Source organism: Antechinus flavipes, chromosome 2, assembly GCF_016432865.1.
Source record: "Antechinus flavipes isolate AdamAnt ecotype Samford, QLD, Australia chromosome 2, AdamAnt_v2, whole genome shotgun sequence".
Lineage (NCBI taxonomy): Eukaryota > Metazoa > Chordata > Mammalia > Dasyuromorphia > Dasyuridae > Antechinus > Antechinus flavipes.
Genome location: NC_067399.1, coordinates 596,294,366 through 596,314,330, shown reverse-complemented (window position 1 = coordinate 596,314,330; position 19,965 = coordinate 596,294,366). Strand labels below are relative to the sequence as shown.

The 19,965-nt window shown below is 36.6% G+C and overlaps 1 protein-coding gene across 2 annotated transcripts; it reads left to right on the top strand.

Annotated features, from left to right (window-relative positions):
- Positions 1-3,903: 3,903 nt before the first annotated feature.
- C2H10orf82 (chromosome 2 C10orf82 homolog) lies at positions 3,904-18,560 on the top strand. 2 transcript variants are annotated; one of them, XM_051973968.1, is made up of 8 exons: positions 3,935-3,983; positions 4,227-4,349; positions 6,275-6,358; positions 6,789-6,875; positions 9,266-9,487; positions 17,233-17,419; positions 17,920-17,999; positions 18,132-18,560. In XM_051973968.1, exons 4-8 carry the CDS (start codon positions 6,794-6,796, stop codon positions 18,296-18,298), a joined length of 738 nt encoding a protein of 245 aa, XP_051829928.1. In that variant the 5' UTR covers positions 3,935-3,983; positions 4,227-4,349; positions 6,275-6,358; positions 6,789-6,793; the 3' UTR covers positions 18,299-18,560. The 2 variants fall into 2 exon arrangements, with proteins under 2 accessions (XP_051829929.1, XP_051829928.1); XM_051973969.1 differs by lacking the exon at positions 4,227-4,349 and having other exon boundaries at positions 3,904-3,983.
- Positions 18,561-19,965: the final 1,405 nt, after the last annotated feature.

Here is a 19,965-nt window from a genome sequence, read left to right as displayed (position 1 = left end):
TTGATTTGTTTTTAAGCTTTTTTATTTTCAAAAAATAGCCTAGTTTTCAACATTCACCCTTGCAAAAACTTGTATTCCAAATTGTTTTCTCACTCCCTTCTCCCACCCCTTCCCTTAGATGGCAAGTTAGCCAATATATGCAAAACATGTGCAAGTCTTCTATACATAGAAAATAATTTTTCTTTAACTATCTCTGCAAGTCTGATCATCAAAATGTAATGGGACCATGAAACCTTGGAGCATGTTCAAACTGGCTAACAGAGAGCCACCCTGCTTCTATGCATCCTCCTTTTGATCACCTACATTACCAGAGTAGGTGGTGTCAGATGGGGACAGACTGTCGTCTGCTTTGTTCAGAAGCTGAAGTTTTCATCTACTACAAAGGTGCCATGAACTAAACTAGGAAAATGTGGGGAAGAGGAAGATACTTTTAGGTGCTCTCTCCTTTTAAGTGCTCTGATTTGGGAGAGGGGGAAGTGTTTCTCTTCTGTGTCATATATTCTTTTAACTTTTAAATGAAACCTCAGAACTAGGATTCCAGGTGAGATGCTGCAGCCAGTCAACCTGTCAGAGAAACTCAGAGAAGCCAGGGTACCTGAGAGAGGTTTTTTTTTTTTTTTTTAAAATCCTTGTAATAGTATTTTATTTTTCCAAATACAAATATTTTCCAAATATTCACTTTTCTCACTTTTTCATGACTTTGTATTCTAAATATTTTCCCTCCTTCCCTTACTTTCTTCTTCCCCAAGCAAGCAATCTGATATATGTTAAATATGTGCAATCCTTTTAAACATATAAACATATTAAACATAAACATATTTTATATATTTGTCATGTTGGGACATGACAAGAAAAAATAAACAAAAAGAGGAAACATCCATGAGAAAGAAAAAACAAACAAAAAGTTGAAAATACTATGCTTTCATCCATATTTAGTCTCCATAGTTCTTTTCTCTGGATGCAGATGGCATTTTCCACCCCAAGTTTATTGAAATTGCCTTGAATCACCAAATTGTTGAGAAGAGCCAAGTCCATCACAGTTGATCATCACAAAATCTTCTTGTTACTGTCTTCCACATTCCACTGGTTCTGCTCACTTCACTCACCATCAGTTCATGTAAGTCTTTCCAGGTTTTTCTGAAATCAGCCAGCTCATCATTTCTTATGGAATAATAATATTCCATTACATTCATATACATAATTTATTCATTCATCCATTCCCCAATCAATGGGCATCCATTCAATTTCCAGTTCCTTGACACAACAAAAAGAGGTACTACAAATATTTTTGCACATTTGGGTCCTTTGCTCTTTTTTATTACGAGATAAGATTTTTGACTTGAAATAAAATAAGGGCTCCCATAGAGCACTATGGGAATTGAACTAAGTGATGATCCTAAGTCATACTTGTTGGAATAAGTTTATATCTTTTGATTATATCTTTGAAGTAAATATTTCTTTGTAAAAGTTAATCCAAATCTTAGTGGTTCAATGGAAGTAGGATACAAGGGACCATTCCTTACACTTGAAGGAACACTAAATACGGGAACTGGAGTCTGACAAGATGTCCATAGTCCTTGTAAGGGAATCAGAGAACCTGAGGGGAAGGGATGAAATGTAACAATTGGTCTTTTGGCAGTAGGAAGCTAGGGTAGTCTGTATTGCATAGATTTTTTTTACATAGATTAATTACATAGAATTAATGCACATATGACTGAAATATCAACATGCATGGCATAAAACTATACGAAATGTTCTCCTTCAAAAAAACCCAACTTTAATGAACCTTTGCTTTGCTGGAGCATATAGTCTTATCAATTGATAATTATTCTTGATCTAGATCTCTGTTGGGGGTGAGCTTTTAATTTGAGAATACATATACCTAAGAATCCTCCCTCTGATTGGAGCCTGGAGTCCTTTTTCCAGAATCCTCATTTCAGGAGGGCATCCAGGCCAAATATCTCTTCATTTCCCACCAAAATTTCACATCTTTGTAATATTCCTGTGGAAGGTACTTTGTCTCTTCCTCCCCTCTTTTTAGCTTCCTTTCAAATACTGTGTTTCCCACTATAATGTAAGCTCTTTGAGGGCACATTTTTGCTTGTATTTATATTCCCAGACCTTAGCACAGTCCTTGGCATAAAGTAAGTGCTTAATAAATCAAGGCTGACTGACCAGTTTCCACCAAGATATAATACTGGACCAATCAAAGCTCTAGCTCTGGAGTCCCTTGCTACTTTTCTCATCTCAACTATGGGAAAGAAAGTAATAAGTTTTGCAGATCATAGATTAAGCCAATATCAATGTACCACTCTATTTAAAGATTGCAGGCTGCATAACTCTAGTAGCAAAAGCATTTATTGCACATATAAAATGAATATAAATAATAAAAAGACATAATTAGGTAAACTATAGATTGTAGGAAACTGTCACCTATTTTTCCCCTACTTCATATTCTCATTATACTCCAGCCAAAACACATTGGGATAGGAACTTGGTATCAAATAGAAACTCATACAATCCAATGGTAAAATATCCCAGGACAAGGGTTTCAATGGACTATGAACTTGGATGGGGTATGCACTTTTACTTTCATTGATCTTTCATTTTTTCTTGTAATTCTGTGTATTTATGTGTTATATTTTAAAATATTATTCTGAGTTCATAAGCCTTGCCAGATTATCAAAAGGGTCAATGATACAAAAGTAAGGCTAAAGACTCTCTAGATCCAAATTTTGGATATCAATACCTAGCTATATGTTTCTTTTGATGCCTCTATTGCTTTTTAAGCCTCCCGCCAAAGATTCTCCACCAATCGGTCTTTAAGATGATCCTTGCCTTCTGAGAAATGTAGTCCAAGAAGTAAGCGGCTTTTCCCCCAAGTATCTTATGTGTGAATCAGAAGATGTGTGAGATACAAACTTAGAACAACATATAAATGAGTTGCTTTTATTGGATTGTTTCTTTGATTATATCTCCAGCGTCTTGCTCAGTGATTAATAAATGCCGATTGATTATTCCACCAACCTTTATGTCCATCCTACTTCATGCCATTTCCTCAGTCTTAAAGTTCATGAATTTAGAGTTGAAAAGGGAAGCTAGAGGTTATCAGCTACAATGCACTCGTTTTTTTTCTTTTCAAATTTGGAAACTAAAACACAATAAAGGTTAGATGATTGGTCCAAATAAGACCCGAGTTCAAATCCTTCTTCCGATATTTCCTTAGCTATCGGATAAGTCAACAACCTCTCTCAAATTTCTTCCTCTATAAAATCATAACAATATCATATACTTCAAAGGGTTGTAATGAGATAATATATGTTTAATGCTTTGCAAACCTTAAAGCCTGTGATAAATGGTAGCCAGCTATTATTAACGGCAGCGACAGGCAGCTTTCGGACTCGAAACCCATGATTCCAGGATCAGGACTCTGTTCAGTGCATACTTTGCATCCCTTCTCAATCCAAAGATTGCAACCCTTTGCTCAAGAGCTGAGCAAGGAGGAGCCTGTGTGTTAAATAGTCCTCCAAATCGTACATCCAATAGATCTGGATTTCCCTCGAAGCATTCCGGACTTTTAGAGCTGGTCCTAGCAAACCAAGGAAAAGTAACATCCAATCTAGTCCTAAAGTATTCAGGCCCTCCCGGGGCTGCTCGCTCCATCTGTCCAGGTGGCTGTTAAGGTGGAAGGATATTCTTTTTCGAATCCCACCCAGAAACCTAGAATGGAATTTCCAACCTTAGGGGAGTATTCAAGACTTGGTGATCCCCAACCAGAGCAGAAGTGCCCCAGAACTTTTATCTCAAAGTATCAGGGAGTGATGGGGCTAAGGATGCACTGAGCACACAATGTTGGGGAGGGGTCGTGGGTGAGGGGCGGGGTGTGTCTGTGGGCTTACTCTGCAGACCCTGGTCGGGATCCCGGAGAGCAGCGCCATCTCTACTCCAGCGTGGTAGCTATTTACTGCTACTCGGGGAACCTGGTGGGTGAGCCTCCCCCATCACCCCTGTCCTTATTTTGCACCCTTTCCTCGCCCAGTCCTGGGACGTCTGAACCTTTACCTTCCCTGTCCGCTGCCTTAGGACCCCCCGCCTCCTCGCTTCCCCATCTCCATCCCTACCCCACCCTATTTTCGCTCCTCCCCCTCAGTCCTCCTCATTCTCACTCCCTCTAGTAGAGCTTTGCGAGAATCTTTCCCTTTTAGAGAAAGCTTTCTCCATTTCAGCTCCCGCCCCACGCACGTGGGGGAAGGTGTCCATGAATACCTGACCTTGCTTGAAAGGATGTAGAACAATAGAGGTTTTGTGCTCTCACAGCCCTTAATTCATTGGATCCTCAAAACAGCTTGGTGAGTTAGACAGGAAAGATGATATACATCCTCATTTTACTGGTGAGGGAAAAAAGCTTTAGGAGAGGTGAGGTATTTGGCGCAAGGTCACACCGCAAGTAAGAATAGGAGCCCAGCCTTGAAGCCAGGTGCTGTGATTTTTTGGGAGAAGACTTTTATAAGCGAGGGACTGTTTGGACGAGAGCTGCATAGTCTTGGACACTGGCCAAGTTAATTCCTCTTTTTGCGCTTCATTATAGGATCTTAGATTTAGAGCCCCAGATCCCAGAGGCCATCTGGTATGACGCCATCATTTTTACAGATGCACAGAGATTAAGTGATTTGCCCAATTGATAAAACAAAAAAGTATCAGAATCGGGATCAAATTATCAGGCTCTAGGCAATTGTACAACATTGCGCCCCTCTGTAAAATGAAAATATTGGTCTCTAAGATCCTTTCAAGCTCTGATAGATGCTTCTTTGCAAGGTTTGGGGAGGGGACAGGGATAACCATGGAGATGGAAGCAGAGGCTCAGAGATGTGTTTTTAAAGAAGAGGCTGAATGATTGACTACTACTTACTTAAGAATTCATGCTTCAGTTAGGAATTTCGACCAGATAACTTCACTTAAGAGAGTGTGTCATTCTAATGAATCCAAGTGTTTTCCTATGATGAGTTAGCCTTTCGCTCTTTGCAGAGCAAGCACTTTTACAATTCATGATCTCATTTAATTTTTCTATAATAAATATGCTGAGAGAAAGATCTCTGAAGCTAATTGGGCTTAGCTTTGGGGAGCTACAGCCATGCTGATTTACTGTGGTAAACTTGTGTTGTGAAATCAGATGGTGCTCTAAACAGACTTACAGTCAGAAAATTCAAATAACAATCAGCATAACTGAATAATTTTATCTCAAGCACATTTTTATTCATTGGCAATAAATAGATGATCCCCTCCACTTCACCTCCCCAGAGAAGCTTCTCGACAGCCTAGTATAATGGTCAACCTTGGAAATCAAGAAAATCTGGCTTTAGGTTTTACTGGTTCTATGACTATAGGAGAATCACTTAATCATCTAATCTCCTCCCTCCCCCCATTCCTAAAAAAATAATAAATTCAAATTGTTCATCTGCATTACAGAAAAGTTACTACATTGACAGTTACTCTCATTTATGGTATTGAAGAGTTATTACACTGACAGTTGCTCTCACTCATGGTATCACCAGAAAAAGAAAGGATAAGCAGGGCCTTATTTTTTGGCAATTTTTTTGTGTGTGTTTGGAATGATTTATTATCCCTTGACCATGTTTTTTCCAACCTCCTCCCCCACTTCAATTGCTATAGATGTTCATTTTAACCAGATGTCACCTAGAAACAATTATAAAGACATAATTATATGTAGCCCCACTCATCTTGATTTATTCCACTAACATATATTCTTATTAAGGCAGCAAACCACTTGGGTATTTGGGAGCTTTGCCCCATTTGGGAGGATGCCTGACAGCCAGCTAGGATTCCCTCCATCTCAATTTTATGCCCCTCACAATTATTTCTAAAACCCCACTGGCATGAAAGAATAAGTCCCTATAAAATCATAAAATATTAGAGTTAGCAGAGTCCTTAGCTCCTGTCTTGTTCAGTTTGCCAGCAGAAAATAGTGAGAAGGATGTTTACCTAAAGTCACATTAACTCAGTAGCAGAGCTGGGACTAGAATCCAAATCTCCTGACTCCTATTCAGATGCTCTTTATTAAGGTTTTCATTCATGAGTCTTTCAGTATTTACTCTATAGTTTCTTGTTTAGATTTCTCATTTATAAAATAGAGATAATAAAGTGTATACTACCTATCTCTCAGAGCTGTGTGAGGTTCAAATAAGATAACATAAAATTTCTGGAGGAGAGGAAGATACTGCAAAAGCGCAAGTTATTATTGTTATTGTTATTCTAGGGCTGCTAACTTTAAAAGAAACGGATGTGATATGCATTGAAATTATTAAAAGCCCAGTTCTCCCAGGCTCTTGAAGACAGAAAGGTAAGTAAAGTGCCTAGAGGTGATGTACTGTGAGCCAGTAGGATACAATGATAATCCTTTGTTTCCTGTAGCCTTGTAGAACTTGTCTGTTTGAATATGTTGTGGCTCTTATTTACGTTTTGAATTATGCCAAGGAAATGAATTTATTAAGTTGCTGCTTTAAAATGAAGTTTTTATTAAATTTGCTAAGAGAAGCCAACAACCAATTAAATCTTTATGTAAAGACTCTTATCTCTTAATGATCTTAAGGCATAAATGATCTTAAGAGAACAGATTTGTAACTTACAAATCATGCCTGATGAATCTTTGTGGACCCCATCATGGAGCATAGGGCCTTGTAGAGAGTAGGTGATCATATTAGACAGTAGGTGATCATGTTCAGTGAATTAATTTAAAATATGTTCATTTTCTTTTTCCTTTGTTAACAAAGAAAACATGGAATCAACAGAAAACATAGAAAACTTGGAACCATCACCAGTTTTTATGAGAAACCTTCCAATTACACCAGGATATGGAGGTAAATGATGAATTCTTTTGATAATTGTGATTTTGTTATAAAGAGAGGACTTTAAAATGTGCAATTAGGAGGATTTTTGAGCATATCATCTCTGGGCAGGATTTTGAGTGGGTGACCTCCAAGATCCCTTCCCATTCTAGACCAAGATTATATTCTGCTTTTTTTAAGTAGTTGCTAGTTATAGAGTCAGCATGGCAGTGTACAGTGCTGAGCTTTGGGCTGGGAAAGATTTGGGTGCGTGTTATTGTTGGATGACTTAGCTCCTTAGGGTACCTAGGAAATCCACCCCTCCTCCCCCCAGGTCTTATCACAGCATAGGTGAGAGGCATCTTCCTTGATGGAGGTGGGAGGAATACCCCTACTCTGGAATCACTGGTACTGCCTGAATTTACAAGTGGCTAATAACTTTCTTGATAATGAGTGACTTTGGCAAAATCTTTCTGCATCATAAAAAGTTAGCCTTAATTAAATTATCTAGATTAGTTCATAACTTGCTCCAACGTTCATAAAAAGGCTTTCTGGGAGAACAAGCAGATAGAAATATCATCCATAATTAGGGGTAGATTGTAGTTACCTAATTTCATGCCTTTTCTGCTGGCAGAATTTTAGCTTTGTGCACACATACATACCCATCAAGATAGGCTTTGATAGTGATTAAAAATAATAGCTAATAACTCAGATTTATATAGTGTTTAATATGTGCCCAGGGACCATGTGCTAATTGCTTTACACTTATTATCTCATTTGTATAGCATGAAAAATGTTATTTAAGGTAGATCAACTGAAAACTTCAAGTGTTAGAAGGGAAGCATATTTTATTTGTCTTTGTATTTAAGGTCTAGCACAGGGTTTTGTATTTACATAGGAAATACTTAATAAATGTTACTTCTCCAGTATATCTCACATAACAATTTTGTGATATTTAGTCATTTCAGTCTTATCTAACTCTTCCTCTCTGTGACTCCATTTCAGATTTTCTTGGCAAAGAGAGTGGAGTGGTTTGCCAATTCCTTCTCCAGCTCATTTTACAGATGAGAAAGCTAAGGCAAACAGGGTTAATAAGTACCTTCTCCATGGTCATCTGACCATTTTAAGTGTCTGAGGCCAGATTTGAAATCAGGTAGATGAATTTCTTGATGCCAGATCTGGTATTCTATCCATTGAGTCATCCAATTGCCCCACATGATAATAGCTTCCATTTATTAACAGTGTCCTAAATTCCTTTCTCACAACTGTCTGGAGAAGTAGATTGAGCAAATTTCCATTTGAGAAATCTGAAGAATTTGAGAATTTGAGAAAATTGAGCATGAGAGAAGTGATGAGATTTACCTACAGCCATCTAGTTTATGGAGTGGCAAGAGCCAAGATTTTAAAAGCTAAGACTTCTCTTTTCTAAAGCCAGTATTCTTTTCTTTATACATTAGTCTGCCTCTGTCATTAGAGGAAATTCTTACTGGGGGCGGGGGGGAGGGAGGGAGAAAGGGGGGAAGGTAAATATACACATTGATAAAATAACTCAAAAGTCACCATTATTTCAAAGATATTGTGTGTGTGTCTATGTGTGTGTGAGTGCATGTATGTCTCTTTTGGAATTGGGGCATGTGGGAGGTCATTTGAAGTCTAGTTCTATTTAGGTAAAAAGGGCAAAATAGTATCTTCAACTAAGGCATATTTTTCTTTAGCTTTAAATTACATTCTTAACAGGTCTTTTCACATATATCTACCCTTTTATAAAAATATTGTTTTACTGTGACAATATTATAGTGTTTAGAATTCAGCATTAAGCCTCAATAAATAATTCTGTTTTACCCACACTAATTTTAATGATTATATGTTATTTTGAGGGAAATGGTGAAAAATTGGTCAGGGGGGGTGGGTCTCTCATGTAACCCATTTACCTTTTTTAATGTATTTGGTCTTGGCTTTAATAAGACTGCAATTTCCAAACAGGCCAAAAAAAACGATCCAAAATTGCATTTTGGAAGTGTCAAAGAAAATAACCATTCTCTCTAAAAACATGAATAATTTCAATGACTTCTCAGAATGATCATTTTGTCACATTAAATGTTCTCCCATTTGCTGTTAAGGCTGACATCAAGAGATGGACGCTAAAAGACTATCACTGTCATCATTTTTGTCAGAAGGGGACTTTCCTTCCCACCCCTCCTCCAAGGTCATTTTTATTCCTCAGTCCTCTGGAGGGCTACATAGCTGGTGAAAACACATTGCTGGTATTAACATTTATACAGCAAAAATCAAACAATTCTTTTAGTCATGTGAGAAATTCCAGATGTTGTTGCCATTACCTGAGAATGAAGTAGAGTTTTGGTGATCTTCTGTCCATCTCTTTTTTTCTTAAATACTGCATTACATTTATTTGGCTTCTGCAGGATACGTCCCTGTCCGGCTTACCAGAATGGGTGTGTCTTTCAACAGGGACACCAGCTACTGTGTCAAAATATTCAGGAACACAACTCAGAGATATAAAGATCAGCTGAATGCATTGAGATACCACGCAGCCACTGCTGACCAACTAAAAGAAATCTGTCCCAAGGAACCACTTTTAAGGATGATACATGATTACTATGTCCGCCATCACCCAACTTGCATAGGTATTCAGCTTTCAATACTTTGCTATCATTTAATCCCAGAAACAGAACTAGCATCAAAGAAATTGCCTGACCACTGAGTAATTGGAGAGTCATGGGTAAATGAAGGACACTTAAGTAAACGGACACCAGGTGGTCAATTGGATAAAGCAGCTGGTTCTGGAGTCAGAAAAACCTAAGTTTATTTATAGCTTATTTATAGCACTTACCATGTGATCTTTGGGCAGATCTTTAAACTTATCTGCCTTAGTTTCCTTAACTGGAAAATAAGGATAATAATAGCACCTATCTTTGCAAGATTGTTTTGAAGATCAAATGAGATTATAGTTATAAAAGTGCTCTGCACAATGCCTATTACAAAGTAGATGCTATAAAAATGTTCATTCCCTTCTTTTCTCTAAATGGGAAAGCCTTGATGAATAAGAGCAAGGAAATTTTCAGAATCTTTACTTGTAAGTATAACATGTGAAAAGTTAGGTTTTTGAAAGGCAAACAAAATACTTCAAGTGAGAGAGGTAGCTGTCAGTGGGATTCTAATGGGAACAAGAAGACATCAGATCAGGAGTTAGAAGAGAGTTGGATTCAGTTTTTATCACTAATTTGATCTTGGACTAGTTATTTTACCGTATTTCTCTGGGTCTAAGATATAAAAGCCAAGAGCACATCTGTAAAATTAAGGGGTTTGATTAGAAGGTCCCTGTAGCTTCTACTAAATTCTAATCTCTGATAATGATTCAAATGAGTCAATGGTTATTCAACATCTATTTAAGTTTGTAGTTCTGTAGGTCATACCACATAAATATAACACAAAACCTACCTTCAAGGTTGTAAAGGAATTTTATGACTTTCCTCTGAGTTCAAATCCGGCCTCTAATACTTACTAGCTGGGTGACTTTTGAGCAAGTCATTTTATTTGTCCTCCTCAGTTTCCTCAAATGTTAAAGGAGCTGGAGAAGGAAAAAGCAAACCATTCCAGTATCTTTCCTAAGAATACCTCAATGGTATCATAGAGTGAGATGTAGCTGAACAAGTACTGTGCTACCTCGAATCGAACCTATGACTTTTTAAAGGACTTAGAAAATTAGAAACTTGTAAAATAAAATGGCAACCTAATCTCCAGCAATTAGGGGCTCAGTCATAAATAGAATAGTGGGATTTGAGAGTGGATTCTTTTGAATACAGAGAAATAATGTTAACACGAGTTCACATTTATTTTTCACTTTAAGGTTTGCAAAGGGCTTTAATGTATTATTAGCTCATTTGATGAAGTAAAAGTAGGTAGGCTATTTGTAAAAAAGATAAAATAGGAGATATAGCCAGACATTGGGAGATTTCACTGTCATGTTCTATAGTTTACAAACCCCTGTCATTCATTAAATATTACATTTCATATTTATATTTTTAAATACTTAAATATTTACAAGTATTGTTTACATTCTTAAATGTTGAGAACTTGAAAGAGTATTTTTAGCTTATAGTTTATATAATATATATTAGCATTTATATATAGATAGATGGCTTTTAGCTAAATTTAATATTAGAAATTAAAATGTCCTAATATTATCATAAAAGTTGTTTTGATCTCAGGAACACCCTGAGACAAAGTCCCAGGGACTCACAGGGATTTTCAGGTCACACTTTAAGAACCACTGGCCTAGTAGAAAGAGAATTTGGTCAGAAACACGAAATTTGTGTTTCCAAATCAGACATTTACTAACCATGTGATTCTTGGACAAACCACTTCTCTAAGTTCCATTTGCAAAATGAAGACAGCATTACCTCCACTTGTCTCTTTATAGAACTGCTGTAAATAAAGTGCTTTGTAAAACATAAAGGGAAAGAGACAGAGACAGAGAGAGGGAGAGGGAGAGAGTGGGGAGAGAGAAATAGTGGAATGGACATTCCAGAATGTTGATGAGGAAGATTCCATTGGTTTATTAACATGATTCCCATTCTTCAAGGCCCAGTTCTATTATCATATCATGAATGAAGGCTGCTATTATTCTTTCAGCTGAAAACTTATATTTAAAATTCTGACTTTTTTTTTTAGCATTCATCTCCATTATTGTAGCCCCTTGTGTATAATCTTCATTCTGTCTTTGCTCCAAATCAGTTTGCACAAATTTTCCTATGTTTTTATGCTTTTTAGTAATGTTTATAGCAGAATAAAAATACATAATTTATTTAACCTTTCCCATTGATGTGCACCCATTTTTTCTCTTAATTTTTTGCTTCTATGAGGAGAACTCTATGAATACTTTGGCATATATGGGAATTTGGGGGTCATTTATTTCTTTGGATTATATGCTTAATAATGTGATCACAATATGTGAATAGTTAGTAAATTTTCTCATAATTCAAAATTGATTTCTAAAATGGTTGGACCTATTCACCTATTTCATTAAATATTATATGGATATGTTACATCCCTTCACCATTAGCTTATTTCTGTTTTTTTCCCATCTTTGGCAATTTGGTTAGTAAAATTTGTAAATTGCTTAAGACCTGAGAAAAACATATCCACTTAAGAAGGCCAAGGTTTCCTACTACATCTGAGGCCATGTCCAGTCATCCTGATCTATATCTTGCCACTGAACCCAGATGGCTTTGGAAGTGAAAGTGAAGAAGGGTGACTTTGCATGTACAGCCCTCCCTCACTTAAATCCAATTCACTTGCAAATCATGGCATCACCTTCCTGATGGTCCTTTTTGAAGATGAAGAACAAGTAACAATTATTTGAAGCACTTTTTTTTTCCCATTTCCACTTTTTAAAAAAATTTCTACTTAAATTTTTAAAAAATACAAAATAAGGAAAAGCCAAATAGAAAAAGACAGAAAAGGAAAACAAAACAAAACATGTCATGTATCCAGCAGGACCATGAGGAAGGTGACTAGTTTTAGCTATATTGGTATCTGTGGTAAAACTGGTTGAAAAGAATACAGGAACCCATTTCTGATTGGTTGGATCCACTTGTTAAGCAACTTTGTTGATGATAACATGATTTTCAGAATTCTGGCTCTCTGTGAAAAACAGTTTTGTTATCCCATTCTTGGTGGGGGGGCTCTATATATCACATGCCTTGCTATTACTTAACCTCCCCCCACCCATGCATCCCTCACTTATCTTCTCTTCCCACTCTTTCCCTCTGCATTTATCCCATTCCCATTAATCTACATACTTTGTCCTACTCCCATTAATCTAAATACCCTTCTCTACCCCAGAAAGTGTACCCCACCTTATCCTATTCCCTCCCTCCCCCTTTTGTTCTTTATAGATTTTGGAAAGTGCTATACCCTTCATGGTGTATACACACACACACACACACACACACACACACACAAATAGATGTACACACACGTGTGTATGTGTGTGATGTATATATTGTTTCCTACTTAACCTATTTCTAATGTGAGTAGATTTTCAGAACTATTAGCCCTTCTCCCCTATTTAATGTCTCTGTATCATTTCTTCCTCTGTACCTCATTCATATAGCATAATTACTATTTTTATCTATTTCTGAACAGTTTTGCTTTTTAGAGTCAGGTCATATTCATCTATGCCCCAAACTTTATTTTGAACTACTCAATTGCTAATGTCAGTCTTAAATATATCATTTACATTTCCACATATAAATACAGTTTGTCATTGTTAAATCCTTGAAATTAGTCTTTGATGTTCTTATATTTTAATTTTTCTATTAACTTTATCTTTGAGAAAAAATTCTAAAAATTTGTGAGTTTGTTAAATGTCCATTTTTTCATTAAATATTAGTTTTGCTGAATACCTTTAACCATTGGCTTAGTTTTTTGATTGATGAGATATATATATATAATATTTCAGGATTTGCAGTATTGTATTGTAGCTATTGATAAATATTATACAATTAAAATTAGAGCTCCAGCAAATTTGAATTGATTTGTTTTTTGTAAAATTTTCTCAAAATTTAGCAACAATGTTCCTATATGTTTTCCTTATAGGCTCTCTTTGAGGTGGTGATTGGTGGATTTTTCTATTTCTACTTTCCATTTTTGTTCTATTACTTCAGGAAAATATTCTTTGATTATTCCTTGCATTATTATGGGTCCCTTTTATTAATAGCTTTCAGGCAGTCCAATTATTCTTTTCTTTTTTCTTTTTGATCTGTTCTCCAGATTTTTTATTTTTCTTATATGATGTTTCACATTTGTTCTATTTTTCTATTTCTATTTTTTTTTGGTTATTTCTTGGCCTCTCATAACTTCACTGGCTTCCCCTTGTCAAATTCTAATTTTCAAAGGATTTTTTTCTTCTTTAAGACTTTGGATCTCCTTTTCTACTTACTTGACTTTCTTTTCATAGGCTTCTTGTTTGTCTTGGATGATGATGATTATTATTTTTAGTTTTTCCTCAATCTCTCTCTCATTTGAGTTCTAAAGTCTTTGTTTTTAGATTTTCTATAAATTTTTTCTGGGCAGGGAGCCATTTACGGTTACTCTTTGGAGTAGAAGGGTTTTTTTTTTCCAGTGTCATCCTCTGAAGATGAATTCTGCTCTTCCCTATTCCCATAGTAAGTTTCTAGTTGGGTTCTTTTTCCTTTACCTGCTCACTTAAAAAAAGAGAGAACTTATAAGTGTAACTACCTCTAATTCTGGCAATACTGGAGGGGAGTGGATATTGCCTTTGGATTTACTTCAGCTTTTCCTTCTGACCCTAAACCCAAACCAAAAATTTCACCAATCCTGCAAGAGCCTAAAATCAGCAGTATCTCTATCCCACTATTTTTGTACTCATTGGGCGTGCTGAGTTCCTTCTCACTTGGGGCAGCATCTTAACAACACAACTGTTTCTGGCATTCCTATTCAGTAGAGTTTTCCTCAGTCTTCCTAGACTCTCAAACCCTCCAATTCCCCACATAGTCCAAGAGGAGAGAGTTCCTGTGGTTCAGACTGAGGCTCCCTCCCATTCACAGCTAACCCCAGTGCTCCCTCCTTGCTGCTTCTTTGGCGCTAGCCTGAAGAGGTAATTAGACTTCACACTAGTTAAATTCCCATCTTGGGATCTTTCTTCTGATCTTCTCAGGTTGTCCTAAGAGAAACTCTGTTTTGTCCCAGGTCTTATTTATTTTTTGATAATTTATTGGTGGGGAGGAATCTGGAGAGCTTGGAATTTTCTGACCTACTCTACCATCTTCCCAGAATCCTCTTTGGAGCACTAAATGTGTGTGATCCCTGATAATTTGCATTTCTTCCTTTTAAAAATTGCTCGTGTCCTTTTCCAAATTATTTGTTGGGTTGCTGCTTTTTAAATTTTGATATCTTTTTACCATCTTATTTTCATAGCAACTCTTTTGTTTTCTCTCAAATGAATTGTGTTGTAATTTATCTGAACTCTTTTATAGTTTGATTGGCATACCAAATATGTAAATTAAAAAGTACATAGCATCATTTTTGTTATATTGATGGGGCCTGACCGTGGCAAAACCATGCCATGAGTAGCATTAGGTGGGGACTATAGCTTTAATTTATATTTGTAGTTATTTATGTTAATGGTTTTTTTTACTTTCTGGATTGTAAACTGCTTGAGGTCAGAACTCTCTCTTTTTCCCCCATTCAATAATATTTTATTTTTCCAAGTACATGTAAATATAGTTTTCAACATTTACTTTTGTAAGATTTTGAATTCCAAATTTTTATCTCCCTTTCTTATTTCTCCAAGCAATCTCAAATAGTTTATATACCTATAATCTATATCTATGTGTGTAAATATAGATATACAATCATTTTAAGCATTTTCCCACATTAGTCATGTTGTGAAAGAAAAGGCATTCAACAACAAGAAAAAGATGAAAAAATATGGTTCCATCCATATTCAGTCTCCATAGTTCTTTCTCTGCATGAGGATGGCATTTTCCACTCTAAGCGTATCGGAATTATCTTGGATCACTGCATTGCTGAGAAAGAGCTAAGTCTATCATAACTGATCATGACACAATCTTGCTGTTTCTGTGTTCTCTTGGTTCTACTCACTTCCCTCAGCATAAATTCATGTGAGTCCTTCCAGGCTTTTTCTTAGAGAACAATAGTATTTCATTACATTCATGTACCATAACTTATTCAGCCATTCCTCGATTGATGGGCTTTCACCCAATTTCCAATTCCTTGCCATCACAAAAAGAACTAGTACATTTTTTCACCTGTGGCTCCTTTTCCCTTTTTTGTGATCTCTTTGGGATACAGACCTGTTAAGGACCACGCCTAAGTGTGAAGGGGCAGGTGGGTTCTCCAAAAGTTCACACAGTTGGGAATCATAACACCTCTGAAGAAATCGCAAATCAGCCAGTACTGACTCAGATGTTGCTTATGGATTGGGAATGAAATAAATTGGAGGCAAAAGGGAAGAGTGGAGAGGTCAGAGACTGCAACCGCCTCTCAGTCTCCTTTTATCATTATCCTCCTCTCACATGAAGAGATCCATTCTACAGGTCTGAGTTAGATTTCTGGGCAGCCACTGGCAGGTGGCTCTCGTAACACAGACACAGAGGAGACGCTGCCGGATCAAAGGGTTTGCACAATTTTATAGCCCTTTGGGCATAATTCCAAATTGTGCTCCAGAATGGCTGGATCAGTTTATAACTCCAACAACAACAATGCATTAGTGTTTCAGTTTTCCCACATCCCGCAGGAGTTCTATCTTGCCAGTCTCCCCCAGGATCTATTAAAGGGCCTCTTTAAAGATCAGGCCATCATGCCATCAATGCTATATAACAATGCCAGTAAACATAATAGCTTTTTGGGAAATGTGTTGAATTAGTTCTTGGAAGATGAAAAAAGTGGAGTGTGACAGTTAACTTAATTTGCAACTCTAACAATTCTAACTCTATATAGATGCACAGAATTAAGTATGCATTGCTACTTGAAAATATCCCCCCACCCTCTTCCTCCCCTTTATTTTTTTGCATTGGAGCTACTGCCTCCTGAAACTCTTGCTACGTTTCCCTATCATAATAATGTTATACATTTTGATTTTGCATAATTGAAATATTTTAAATATCTATTTCAGGTATGTTATAGGTTAAATAAATTTTGGGAATGTCAGGTAAGGAAAAGGGAGTCTGGTTCATATAATATTTTTGTGTTTTTGGTAGGGGGTTAGTCATTCTGGATTAAGAAAAACCTCCTGATATCTAATCTACTTTGGGAAACTTATCTGTATCTGAGGGCTTGTCTGTACTTGGTAATTCTAAGATGGTGCATCTACAGGTGAAAAGAACAGGTGAATTCCAGACTAGGTAATTCTTCTCTCCCCACCTCATCTGAAAGTGAAATCTAAAGAGAGATGAAGTGATTTGTTCAAAGTCACACAGGTAATAAGTGACAAAAGCAGGATTTAAACTTAGGCATCTTTGTATTTTGTCTATACTAATATATGTAAATGTTACTTCCCTGAAAAATGTAAGGTTCTCAAAACCATGGACTGTTCTTTCTCACCATAAGTTCTAGCACACGGCTTGGCACATAATACCTGCTCATTGATACTAGTTAATTGGTGATTAATTGATTAATTGATTTTCACTGGACAAATTTTGCCCCTCAATAGGACTCTTAATGAATATATGTTAAAAAAAAATTCTGCGTGACTTCTGAAGCATTTTCATTGCAAAGAAAAACCCTTTTCAGCATAAATCTTCTGGCTTGAACTTTGGGATATGTAGCAACTTAAAACCAGGGTACTGCTTATAAGTGTGATTTTACCTTTATCCCTTTGCAGAAGCCGATCGTGAGAGGAAGCCTTTACAGGAGCCCCCCATTCCTGGCTGGTGTGGCCATTTGCCAAGAGCCAGGGTTACAGAACTGGGTTGTGCTGTGCGTTATCATGTGATGGCAAAACAGTGCTATGAAGATTTCCTAAATATGAGAGAAACCCGTAAGAGAGGTCCATTTAAACGATATCAGAGGTAAGAAGAAGTTAACAGTAGTTAACAGGAAGAAGCACTTGAAATCCAAAGTAATTTACTCATATTCCAAATGTGACTATACATTAATTCACTACAGAGGTCTACATGTTTTTGCTCTTTGCAGTCAATAGCTTGTCTTGGAGGATAAGCCCAGACAATGGTCAGATGTCTCCTCATCCCCAGACAGTATAACTGGGACTTCATTGTTCCTTGAGAAGAAAAAAGAGATTGACCACAGAATTAATTGTCCTTGACCCTGAAGGGGGAAAGGGAGGAATAGATGAGGGTGATATTTGCAGTTTTAGGGTAGAACTCTAGCCCTGGCTCAGCTGGAGAGCAAGATGGGGAGGGGCTAGGATGATTCCAGTTGAGTTTACAGAAAATCTACCAAAAAAATTTCCCACAATTCACAAGGAGGAAAATCATCAGTTGTACATAAGATATGGAAGCACTCTGAGCATATTTTGAAACTAATATTGTGGTTTCTATTTCATCTGCAGACTGATGGAAAAAGACGAGTCACTTAAAACTTCCCGTGAACTTCCTCAGTCTTCCCAAGAAAATAAACCAAAATATCCATGTAAGTGTATTCCTTTGCTTTACAAATCAAGTTGAATCTCTGCTCCTAGTCCAATACCACAGGTAAACATTGTGCTATGTATATTATCATTTAATTCATTGAACACAAAACTAACAGCTATTTATTTTATAGATGAAGATTATGCGAAAACACCCAATGAAAATCATAGAACCTCTCCAAACCATGACCATTCAACACACTTTCATGGACCCTACAGACCTAAGAAATACCTTGAACCACTGACCTACAAGGACTCTTCAGGAGGATTAGGGCACATGGAACTCTTGTCTTGCTCTTGACTTAAGCAACTTCAGCCCGTTGAAACACATTTATGTGCTCAAAAGTCCTGTCTGCTTTGAAATCCTAAACTTCACACCACTCATCAGTCTCCAGGACATAGTCACAATTATCTACTATTCCACCAGAATCTATGTATTCACTGACTGCACAATGAGTCATTGGGCATAAGCATTCCATGGTGACCCTATGATAAGTGACTATTATATTGATTAACTTTTATCTTTTATTGTGGTGGAAATAAAAATACCATTTCTCTGTGTACTGAGTTCCTCATCTTTGTACTTTGTGAGTTGACTCATCTTTGTCATGGTCAATTTAAGGCCTGTAAGAAATATGGTATAGTGGAAGAAGCTCTATGCTAAGAAAAGCAAGATCTACATTCTAATCCCAGCTCTGACTTTACTAATTTACTATATGATTTTGGGTGAGTCCTTACTTCTCTCAGGGCCTTATTTAACAGATTTGGAAAATAAACATTACTAGTTTGGAGGTAGAGACCTGGAGCACAGGTGCTCTCTTAATATCCCTTCTAGTTCTAAGATCTGTAACTCAATAGGTAAGTATAAAATATTATCCTAGAAGCTTGATTTTGTACATCGTGTTCTTCCATAGAAGAGTTCCATCTTTGGCTACCCTGATGTTAAATTTATTATTTTCACATAATAACTTTCAGACCATACCTATGCCCATCCCAATGTTTCATGCTATTGCTGCATGTAGCAAATACATATATCGAAGAGAAAAATTATTTCAATAAAACATATGGCAATATAAACAAAAAGGAAAGTAGATCAAGGAGTCAAGTATTCTTTGTAATCAACAATCTTAGTAATAAACTTTAAGTGTCTATGTGCCAGAACACTGTCCTATAAATAGTAAGGATACAATACCAAAAAAATAAAAATTAAAAAAATGAAAAAGACAGTTTCTATCTGCAAGGAACTTATAATCTTAACATACAAAAAGATGAATATTTCTTACAGTTCCAGGGCATAAGCATCAAATTTCCCTTCAATCCTTCTTAACTCTCCAGTATAGCAGGATGGACACATATGATATATACGTACATTTAGATGGGAAGACCTCATAAGATATGAACTCCAGATGGTATACATAGATTCATGGCAAGAAATTTCTGAAACAAGCCTTAAGAGCAGGTCCCATCCCAAACAATAAATTTTTAACCCTGGGAAATTCAGTTAGTCTCCTTAGGTTTCAGTTTTGTTCAACTCTAAAATGGGACTTTGGAACCACTGGCCTCTCAGGTCTCTCTCCTGACCTATAGGTCTTGAAAGTCAAAAGTATAGTTTTTCTCCATGAAAAAGGTTAAAAGCCCCTGTTCTATAAGTACTCCCGAGGAAATGCTGTGCAAAAACTATTTCAAAAGGCTTCCAGCCAACACTAGATGGTTAGGAATTGAATGGGTATATTAGATGTGTTGGTTTTAAATTAGACTGTTTTGAAGTGCTGAATTAATTTACAGACATCTCAAAAAATAACATTTGGATTTGATGGTCTAGTTCTGCCTAAAAACTACCTCAATGAGACATAGTTTCAGACTTCATATACAGAAAACAAGAAGGAACAGCCTCATAGAGCTTGAAAACACTGCTTTCCTATTTGCTTTTGAAATTAATTAAAGGAGGCACATAATAATTGAACTTCC

Coding starts and splice junctions, on each gene's coding strand:
- C2H10orf82 (XM_051973969.1), top strand. CDS start 6,794: ATGGAATCAACAGAAAACATAGAAAACTTGGAACCATCACCAGTTTTT. Junction 9,488..17,232: donor CCATCACCCAACTTGCATAG/GTATTCAGCTTT, acceptor ATCCCTTTGCAG/AAGCCGATCGTGAGAGGAAG. Junction 17,420..17,919: donor CCATTTAAACGATATCAGAG/GTAAGAAGAAGT, acceptor TTTCATCTGCAG/ACTGATGGAAAAAGACGAGT.